The sequence below is a fragment of the Hesperophylax consimilis genome, chromosome 24 (assembly GCF_061612785.1).
Source record: "Hesperophylax consimilis isolate HC1 chromosome 24, BYU_Hcon_1.0, whole genome shotgun sequence".
NCBI classification, from domain to species: Eukaryota; Metazoa; Arthropoda; class Insecta; order Trichoptera; family Limnephilidae; genus Hesperophylax; species Hesperophylax consimilis.
Genome location: NC_142859.1, coordinates 2,073,189 through 2,085,019, shown reverse-complemented (window position 1 = coordinate 2,085,019; position 11,831 = coordinate 2,073,189). Strand labels below are relative to the sequence as shown.

The 11,831-nt window shown below is 34.4% G+C and overlaps 1 protein-coding gene across 1 annotated transcript in view; it reads left to right on the top strand.

The window, feature by feature from the left end:
• The first annotated feature begins 275 nt into the window (after positions 1–275).
• The window catches only part of LOC149411797 (uncharacterized), a 49,524-nt gene continuing 37,968 nt past the window's right edge, over positions 276–11,831 (top strand). Inside the window, exons 1-2 of the mRNA XM_089646245.1 lie at positions 276–280; positions 833–927. Of these exons, the coding sequence (XP_089502371.1) occupies positions 276–280; positions 833–927 (100 nt within the window). The remainder of the gene's footprint in view (positions 281–832; positions 928–11,831) is intronic.

Here is an 11,831-nt window from a genome sequence, read left to right as displayed (position 1 = left end):
TTGTGTTCTTGCTCCAGCTGATTATCGACTTAGCCTGTAGAAAATTGTAAAAAAATAACATTACAAGGACAATGTATTGTGAAAATAAAACTATGAGATTGTTGAAGTACAACAAAAAAGACGTGACTGAACAGTGATCACTTTATGGCCTAATGTAGACACGGAGAGAATAAACGCTAAGTGCAACAGACCCAGATGAGGCAAACCACCAACTTCGGCAACATCCAATTAGCAATGAGCATTATTCCGGAAGACAATGACAACTATCTGGGACGATGAGGTAAGACGTCCACTTAAGTAATGCCATAGAACATTGTTCCTTCTCTTTAGGTATCCCCAATGTAACTACTTAAGCCATAGTTTTTATTTTGGATTCAGGTGCAAACATTATATTGATTACTTTTTCTATAAGTCTTCTTGCTTTGATGAGCCTCCTGGCATGTGTTTGACTTCTACAAATGCCGACGAATGCGGAGATGTCCATTAATACCACGTTAAATATCAACATGAACAAAAGGACTTTTGGAAATTGCTTTGTCCGCGCCATTGTCAATATGACTGTTCCAAACACGTTCATGGATACTAGAAAGTAAAAACACAGCACTTTACTTAAACTTATACAGTGCTAAGTCCCCTGGACCCGTAACACATGTTTTTACATTAGCTAGGAGGCCCTGAGGAAAACTATTTCCCTTAAATCCTATATGTAATCTTTGTGGACTGGAAGGTTAGGAAATTCTGGAAAGGAAAAGGGTATAAGGGGAGGGTAGGAATCTGAGGATCAGTATGTCCAGGAGTGGCAAATTGTATGAATACATCTCTCCCACTGTAGTGCGAGCCAATGGGTCGAGATAGACCTGCTGGACAAGTCAAATGTCTCCTTCAACCTCAACCAGTCTCTCCCGATTCTGCCCCGTCACGTAGTTGGTGAGCAGACGCATCCGAACCACTTGGTGGCGGTGGCGGACCACTTGGAGTTACCTAAGGCAGAGGTGTTTATTTATTGGGAAATTATCAGATATCACCTCAGGGGCGCTTTACAGTTGATGCAGGTATTACAAAGAATATAAATATTACTAAAATAAAGTGAGGTTATGAAGTAAAATTAAGTACAGGAACAGGTGACACGAAGATAGAATATGGAGACTCTGCAGCAAACATCCTAGGTGGTGAAGAAACTGGACCAGCTGCTACAGCGAGAGAGTCCACCGCGTTCACCAACATTGCCATTATGAGGTTCGTCATCCGTCCAAGTATGTGTCTGCTGCTAATAAAGCGCTGACAAAATATCCTCACATCGATAAACGACCTTGGCAGCACCGCCAAATTCTGTGTCATCTAACAATTGCACATGTACAAACAATGGCTCACGTGCACTACACGGAAAAAAATTAGTTTTTCTAATTGATTAAGAATCTCTGCAAATTATTGGTAATCCGGTTAAAAACGGGATTGCAGGCCGTTTCTTGATAAACCTTTAGTATTTTCCTAATATATCAGGTCACGTGTTCATGCACCTGCATTTACCTTGATGAAATGCGATAATATTAGGATTTTAATGAACACGTGTTTCGACATCGTAATAACACATTCATAGATATTTAATGAAAAGTTTACCAAGTACCTATCAATTAACTTTTTTTAACAGGATGTAACCATTTTTAACCGGATTACGAATATTTTTAAGAGATTCTTAACAAATTAGCAAAACTCGTTTTTCTCCGTGTACATGTTTTAGAAAATATGCAATATTAAAATTTCCAACGTTACCACAAAAACACAAAAGAATAATATCAATTTTAATAAAGTTACCTGTGAAAAGTAAAAAAGCCCAACTGTAGACAGTCCAACCTTTAGAATAAGAAGCGATCCATACTGTTATGCCATTTTCTCTGCATTTCGTTATTTTCAACGGGACTAAGCCCATTGTTCGACAAACAATCCAAATGAACACAATAAATCTACTGCTCTCTCTGATTTCATCATTGGCACCACTGTCAATTTTCGACATTCTTTTTGCAAATTCTTATTTGATCGTTTTCACTCATCTGCAAGAGGTGATGAAAACACACCTCAGGTACTACTGTTTTTGTTAATAGTTTCTTTTTCGCTTCGTAGTTATTTTACCGCACCGATCGTCTGTTAGGAATATATGCTTTATCATCCATTGAAAAATCGTGAATATATAAAGTTCTACAAAATCAACCAAAAATGTTTAAGGTTTTTCAACAGGCAACAATTTTTCTGATAAAATAATACGATGCTTCTAGATGCAGTCATTAATAATGAAAAATAAAACTCTGACGTCGCGAGACCTACCTCCACCAAACAATTATTTTTACAAAAAACATCATATATTGTAGGCATGCTTTATACAAAAACTTTTTTGTTTGGATTAACTGGTTGATAAGAAATATGTCGCCAATAAATATGTATATAGATAGGTATTTCATTATGATTAATGAATCTCTAAATACGTTTGTGACATTGAATAACTGTTTCAACCATTTTGAATCGGTGTCAATATGTTAAAATGAGTTTTCAGAAATTTAAAAACAATTATACTTTTTGCTATGACGACTACTTTAAAAGTATCATTTGAGCGAAAAATGCGAGACTGGGCTCCACCACGAGCCTCGGCTACCATAACTAAATGTTTAAGGCGATGCACTACGTCGTGTAATATTTTAAATTGAGCCGCTATCAATAACAACCCTTACGTAGATGGCGATAAGGTTTAAATTTCCACTTAAGACGTAACCGGGCGTTGATTTTTCCATACAAACGTAGTCCCCATTTATCTTTCTGGATTTTAACCTTAGAGCAAATATTTTTTAACATAAAATAGATATCGGCAGCTTGCGTGTTGGTACGTTTTTTTTTTTTGATAAATTGCTTCTTATAGAAGTTATGACCTTCCAAAAATCAATAAAATTGCCTGATTTAAACGCAGTCAAAAGACGTTAAGTCTACAAACTAGACAATATATTTTGAAAAAAAACAAAACGGTCCGACATAGAATAGTTTCTTCTTATGTAGTTGGTAAAAAAAAAATTGAAAATCGGTTAACTTTTGGAGGAGAAAAATGGGGAATACAAAACCTCGATTTTGAAGATTTCATTTAGGTATTAGTAGAGCAAGCTGCATGTGTCCCTTTCGCTCAGTATTCGGGAGGTAAGGGTCGGGGGGACAGGGTTTAGGTAAATACGTATGTATTTGTGCGAAGTGATGTCACGTAGTCATAAATCGATATTCTAGTGTTGTGTTGTCCCGAGTGATCGATGTTTTTTTATTATTTTTTCCGTTTGGTCACTTTTGTGTTTGTTTGTTCGTTACGGCAAGACCGACTCCGAGGTGATTTCGTTCCGTATTGCCAATATGGATACGAAAACACTCAAATGGATAATTTTTTTTAATATAACTTTAGGGTAACTAGCATAATATTATAATTCTTCAATAACCTATAATGTATATTGTTATTTTATTTATTTAACTTCTATTTCGACAAATAAATATACAGCAAAGTGATGTAGCGTAGTATATCGAATTGTGTCGGTGCACTAGTGTTATCTTTTCCCGAGCTATTGATATATTTTTTTAGTTTTTTTTTTTGGTTTAGTGACTTATTTCGAGTATACCATATTTGCCGATCTTACTAAAATTGGACCAAATTCAATTTGTATACGTCAAGTACTATAATAATTTTCAATTTGGGAGGTGGTTATGGGTACCGCCGCCCCGGGAACCATTTATTGGATAACCTCTGTCATAGGTCATCCCAAATGGTTCGCTACGTTTGGTGACTTGAGCAGGGGTGCCCGGGTTTATGGGGGTGAGGATTGTCCGGGTCTTGGCGATATATGCATCGGTCCGCCAGTTGCGTGGCAGGCCGGATCGGGAGACCAGTCTAAACGCACGCTCAAGTCGCGACGCGACTGAAGATGAGTTAGCAGCAAGAAGCCACCTGACTATTGTATGTGCGCGCTCAAGTTGAGACGCGACTTATTTGGACGAGTATTATAACAAAACCCTGTAGCAACCCGATACAGAATTTGGTCGTAACACGGACATGTACTTAGCATGAAAGTCAAAAAATCCTCAACTTACAATGAATAAAGATTTTTTTTTAAATATATATTTTTAAAAAGATGCCATTTGCGTGATGATCTGTTATAACAAAACACAGTAGGAAAAGTTGCGCCGTTTAGTCATGACATTTTCTATTATTTTCGAGTTACATTTATATTTAAATACTAGTTCATTTTTACTCATGATCCGATTTTCAGAATCCCGACATGTCTGGAGGTAGGGTGGAAAAAAAAGGAGGTTTCCTCCACACCATCCGATTTGCAGTGTGGTGATTGGCAAGGGTGTTATGGCTTTCATGTCATTTTCAAAATTTCAACGAATGGCATTGGCGTTGGCTCTATTAAAAAAACACAATAATAAGATTCGTAAAACAAAATAGTGAACAAAAAATTGCAATATTATATCGAAAATTGGTCACTTGCGATGTTTATGTGGTAAAAATTGGTCATTTTGGCCAAATAAACATCGCAAGGAAATTAAAACCTGTTGATTTCAGGAATTTTACTAAAATAAAAAATAAATATTTTATTTTAATACTTTTCCCTGTCTCAAACAACTTGAATGGTTTAGTTAAGTTTTGATAAACAAAAAAGATAACTATCTGTCCAAACAAGTATTTTATATTAATTTTAATTGATTAATTTAGCAAAACGACACAAATTAATTTAATAAAATTTACTTGCGCACGCCGCGACCTGCGGATTCGTAGCCAAGAGTCTTACCCTTCAACCACGGAGGCAGTTCAAATGTACGCACCTACATATTTTAGTAGGTGTACCTATATGGGTAGTAAGATTTTTTTTAATTTTTAAAAGAAAGACAAACATTCCCGGGTTACAAATAACCTAACATTTGAAAAACTCTTACTACCACCACACTAAGCGGAAGGTATTGCTTGTGTTGTGATGGAGAACTTAGCCAGCCGAGGAATCGAACATGGGACGCCCGGGTGGGACCCAAACGCGATGCCCACTCAGCCACTGACCGGTCAAGTAAGTAAGAGCAATACAATTAATTAGTAGTACATTATTTTGATGTATCTCACAAGGTTTAGCCAGCGTTAGCAATTTAAGCGCCCGAAAATATATTTTAAATCACTTGATTACACAATGACTTTCCTCTACTTTTTATAAATATAATACATATTTATAAATTACGTGTGTAAACCTTTCGGAAGAAAATCTTTAAGTGATAGTGAAAATCCTATCAAAATCCATTTCGTAGTTTATAAGAAAACAAAAACTAAGCACACAAACAGACAGACGCTGATACTTTGTTCGATACTATTTACAGATTTTAGTAAGACCCAGTAAGTGCCCAGTAAACAAAAACATTATATGCCGAGACAAAAACAGTAACGGAGAAATAAGTCGGAAAGATAACCACAAACACCAGATATAGCTACATGACGAAGGACGGAAGACGGGAGATGCGGGGCGGGAGGGCGAGCGTAACATGCACACACTCTTAGTTGGGTGGGTACCTACACATCGATAGCGCGCTCGCTGAGCAGAGTGAAATAGCAAGTGATTTTTAAAATACCTATTGTTCAAATTTCTCAGCGCCCGGGTTTCCTCTTAACACCATCCGCCTGTTTTGATTTATACATGAAAAAACATGGCCAAAAAGTGCCTTTTATTTTATTTTGTGGATGTTCAGGCATAGATATTTAATTTTTTTTCGATCATTTTATAAATAACTTAATTTGCAACATTATACAATAAAATCATGACCGAAAATGGGTTCTTAAGTAGGAGATTTTGAACTTCAAAGCATTTTTCATAGGCCTTATACATTATTTTTTTCTGGGCTTATAAAAAGACTTATCTAAAAAATACTCGATTATTTCAAAGGCCAAGATGTATTTTACTACCAGTATTTAATTAAAGCATCTGAAACATTTCTAGGTGATCAAATTTTCAAACCAAAAACACATTATTTTGCATTACTACGTATGGCATCGCCTTAAGTCTTTGGTCATATTACCAATGCACAACACTGCATGGGTACAGGCTGTAGGCGTCGAGGAAATTTTCGGTCATATTTTTTTTATTTTTTTTTTATTATTTTAATATAGATCATAGTTACATTAAATCATACATATTTTGCAATATATCATATTTAGGTACATAGTTGGTCATGTATACCTTATCAGAAAAGAGGAGCTCTTGTGCCTGATAAGGGAGCCACGATTCTTACTTAGATTCAATGTTATGTGAAAAATATAAATATTATATATATATACATATTTTTTTTAATATAAGTTTTTTTGGAAAAAAAGTTTGATTTTATTTATTTGTTCTTGTTGGTTCGTAATACAGCGCAATTCGGAAGGGAGATTATTGTAGTTTTTTATGGCTTGGTAAATATAATGGTTTTGCATTTGAGTTGTTTTAAAGATTGGCGTAATAAATTGATTTCCATTTCTCATCAGTTTGTAAAATTCTTGATATTCTGTGTTATTTTTTTCTTTACACATTTTTATAATTGAAGTTTGCTTAAATATATCATCAATATTTGGTACTGGAAACAATTTAAAAAGCAATTTTGTTGGGAAAGTAGAGTTTTTTTTAAGTATTACCTTTATAATAATTTTTTGTGAGACTTTTACTGAGTGTAGGTTGTTTTTATAAGATCCTCCCCAACCTATGATTCCGTAAATAAGCAGGGATATAATATATTACCTTAATTTTTATTTTTATAATAACTGTTACGTGTTTTAAAATTATTCGATGGAAATTTTTATTTTTTCATATACATAAAAAAATTAGAGCTAAATGTTCAGTAATTGTCCACTTGCTTATGGTGATTGTCCACTTTAGTGATTTAATAAAAAATATTTAAAAAAATGATAATACAATAAAAAATAATAGCAATAATATATTATTACCAGTGAGTTTAAAAAAACTCATTTCGAGAAAGACAACATTAATAAAATGGAGGAAACATATTTTTTCACAAGAGAACTAATTTAAAAGGGAGTTGAATGTATAATGTAGACTGTAGATAGGTTTTAAAACAGACTAGAGACCGACAATGGACAATATTTATTAAATACATTTAAAATAAATAAACACAGAAGTTAATAAAACAACAATAATAGTACTTAGATAAAACATGAAAATTTAAAAAATACCTGCAGAATTTAAAAAAAATCACAAAATCTCATTTTAGTTTTGTGTAACCGGCTGTTTCTGCCGATTTGGCAGTGTGCCGATTCATATGAACTAAAAGAGACATCTGTTAAGATTTCAGTGAAATACTTACAAACGTTAGTGAGAAAAGAACAACCAAACTTTAGTTAAGCAAAGTTCACACTAGTTTGACTTTGACAGGAATTAATATTTTGCCTTCTTTGAAATGTTTATATTATTGCGCAGTTGCTAGTGTTGTTATTTTGGAATAGTTGCAACACAATATTTCACTATTTTCATATTGAAATTAACATTTTTGCGAACATCGGCGTCGCATCGTTTGTGTCAAATAAATTTAAAAAGGAGAGATTATTAGATCATTGGAAATCGTTTGAACAAAAATTCACAGATGGCGGTAGTGACGAAAACACAGTGTGGAAGTATTCATAAAATGATTTGCTGAAAAAGTAAAAGAAGATTTTATAAATGCAATAAAACAATAATAACTTAATATTAACCTCACTGCTATTGACGTCTTCTACGAAAGAAAACAATCATAATACCGGCATTACCGATTTTTGGAAACTGCAAAAACCAAAACAATTATAATTGTAATAACCTAAACCAAGGCTGCCCATTGCCCAACCCCAGGCCCGCGGGCCATAATGTGGCCCGCGAACGAATTATAAGTGGCCCACGTGAACCATTTTCAAAAAACCAGCCAATCCGCCAATTTGAAAAAGTGTCTCGGGCCTGCGGTAAAACAAACAATGCCGCTTGCGCGCGGTCACCAGTGTTGCCAACGAAGGCGATTTATCGCTATTTGGGCTACTCAGACCGAGAATCAGCGACGAAAAAATCTAACCTGTTGAACTTACTTTTTAAACAAAAATACACCGGTTTTGATATAGTATCTTTAGCGTCCGAAATGGAATCTTGTAGCCACCCCCCCCCTCCATGGAATTCGAAAAATTGTTGTGGGGAATCACATATTATGATGATTTTGGGTGCGCGGAATTTTTTCTCAGCGAAGTTCCGTAACAACCCCCCCCCCATGGATAACAAATATTTGGTGGGGAGCACTCATTTTGATTTTTTTTGTGAGGAATTATGTTTTATAGAAATTCTCTAACAACCCCCCCCCTCCATGGAAATAGGAACCGTCAGGTATTCAGTGGCCCGCCAGTGATTCAAAATCGTCAATTTGGCCCAACTGTTAAAAAGGTTGGGCAGCCTTGACCTAAACCGATTAAAAGCATCTGTTTTTTCTCCTACATATAAGCTGTTTTTCCTCCGTCGTAAAATCTCTTTTCCTGCGTCATATATCTATTTTTCCTCCTTCATATAATCTGTTTTTACTCTTTTATCTTCACGTAATCCAGAACTCTTCAAGACCCGTATTAATAAATCCCTTATGGGGAATTGAGAAAGAACTGCAAAAAATAGGTTAATTTAATTTTTGTGTGCCCAACATTCTTTCCCTGGCAACACCGTAACAATTAGTTGGGGTCCGTCACATAGATATATAACACCCACTATGGGTGTTATATATCTATGGTCCGTCATGGTACGGTGTTGCCAGGGAAAGAATGTTGGGCACACAAAAAATAAATAAACCGATTTTTTGCAGTTCTTTCTCAATTCCCCATACCCTTAATACAGCTATTATTTTTTTTGGTAAACTAATATTTAAGACAAGATTTTTTATATGCATAGCACAAAGGGTAACAATTATTTTACAAGCAATAATTATTCGCCTGAAACAATGATGTAACAAGCAATAATTGTTGAATGAAACACTAGTATATAATATTGAATTATTTCGCGGATAAGAGATAAGCCGCCATAGCTCAGTGGTCAGAGCTGTCGACCGGAAATCGAAGGAACACGGGTTCGAGTCCCGTTAGCGTCATGTATCTTTTATCAGGAGATTTTTCAATGTGAATGAGTGTTTCAGGCGAATAATAATTGCTTGTAAAATAATTGTTAACCTTAATACAGCCCCTACTTTAACCCGCTTCACAAAGCTGCCCAAACGGGTAGCGACATAGCTCCCCTGCCTTCAAACTGTATGGACAGTGGCGCTCTTGTGAGGTATAACATAATAAAAAAGTACCGGGTGTTCGCAAGAACTTCCCTAATTAAAAAAAAACATAAAACAAAATGTATTGGTGATATCATTTTATTATTTTTCTTTTACATAGAGGTATATTTAAAGTTTGTTATATATTTTACAATGCTTTTTGTTATGTATTGAATGGGTCGTTTTTGATTACGTATAGTTGAAATAATTAAATAAAGAATAACGGTAATTATTATTCTTTATTTAATTAGCTAAGAATCAACAATCCGTTTAAATGAATACAGAAATAGCGTCGTCTTCAAACCGAATATCCTTCTTTCCTTCAGCGGTGTCAGATTCGTAGGCTAGAACAATAGTTCGTTTTGAACATTGATTTAACATTTTACAGAGATGAACCACCTCGATTCTACCAACGATCAGCATCGCACCATCGCACCATCACGTAGACGTGAAGTTACGTGACAGAGTGACGAATCACGTCCTTAAAGGAGAAAAGACAAAAAATGAATTGGATTCTGGAGATTCTGGAGATTTTACGTGAAGTTGAATCGGGGTGTCTATGACACCGGGTGAAATGAACACCTTTCTAGAATTTTTATGTATTTTTCGAGATTTTTTATCCTATTTTCGGGATTTTTTACGCATTTTTCGGGATCGGCGCGGGGTGCTGTGATAAAATGAAAAATTTTCGCCTTAAAAGGATTGGCTAAAAGGATATTTCAGATTGGGAAGAGGTCAAAAGGTAAACCAACTATTAAAGGTAAAGAGAATGCTGCAAACTACTTACTAGCTTTGTGTTCGCGATTGGGTGTTTTTGGTGTAAGGCCCTCTAGGCGGCTTTTGTAGGCTTTCGCTGTTTCCCCCCCGTTTGTTTGGTTTATTGCTGAGCGTTCCAATGAAAATGTTAATCTTTATTGTTGATTATAACGTAATATTCGATGTTAACTAGAAACTTTACAAAAATCGCATTATTGTTGTTGATTGATTTTTTATGTTATTTTAATTTTATTTATTTTATTGTTCAACTTATAACATTGTTACATTGTACATAAAATTAGGTAATAATAGGTTATAATGAAAAACATATGTTATTGAATTTCTACTCCAATGAAGCGTGCTAGCTCTTGAGCTTGGCGTAGGAGTTATTTGACAATTATTTCATGTTTATATCAGTAATTAACATAAATACAGTACAATAAATATAAACTTAAAAGAGGATTGTGACGTTAATTTTGGTTGTAACATGAATTGAAGTTATAACATTTGATAGGTGATATTAATTTTTTTTAAAGATAAATTTGACCGTCTTTTTGAATAAAATAAAATCTGGTATTTTTTTCACTTCTTCGGGAAGACTATTAAAATATCTTATGCCTTTGTAAATGTAATTATTGTGCATTTGTTGTGTTGAAAATAGAGGAATTTGGATGTTAAAATTATGCCTCGAGGATGAGTTAAATTTAAGTTTTTTTTATTACAGTTTCTTTATATATTTGTAATATTGCATCTTTTTTATAGAGGTCTTCAATTTTTTGGTACTTCGAAAATTTTGAACAGTGATGCTGAAGAGAATGTTGGTTTTTTTTTCAAAATTACTTTTATAATTAGTTTTTGTACCACTTTTACAGAGCTTAAATTTTTTTTAAATGTTGTTTTACATAATTCTCTATTGAACTTAATTAATGTTTTATTCCATCTAATTTTATAATGTACGTTATATTTATATGATTTTAACATGTCATCTTCAATTACCACCATAATAAGCTTAACAATTTTTTTTTCTTATTTGTCAAGAGCAATTTTTTGTTTCATATAATTTTTTTGTAAATGAATGATTTTTATTTTTTTTTGTGTTGTCTTAATAGAGGTAAAGTCACAAGGAGGTAAACCATTTTTTTGATTAATTTTTTCTATATGCACAAACTGATGTAAGCTGTCAATATCCCAAAAATCTATAAATAAATAATGTGAATACACTTGAATAACGTACAACAAATGCACTAACCGCCCGTAGTCTGTAGACTAAGGAATCCCTAATTTGAGGGTTTTGTGAACCCAAAGGGAGTGGGCAGGCGAAGAATCTAGTTAGGTTGAAAGTACCTGGCTATTATATATTGTATGTATATATAGTTAGACTACGCAGTATTTTAACAATTGCCCGTTAGTGTGGGTGGCCGTTGGGCAGAATGTTCACTTTTGCGAATTTCTCAGCAAACAACCTGAACTCAAGTTGCAACCCTTTTAAATTTCCCCAACACTCTGGAGTTCCGGACCCTCTCCTAACGAATACACCATTATGAATACACAGTTTAACGAATCGTGTTTGTTCACATTAGTGTCGCCGGAAACAGGAAGGCGCCATCTTACGAAATGGCGACCTTTCCCTAAATCATCCCGTCAAGAGACTGGATCGTGTATCGAATGAGGCATGGAAAAAACTATTAGGTACATTTGTATAAAGTCCACTGGTACTGGTACATTATAATATGATGCCTTAACAAGTACTAATGTAATGTGGGAAAATA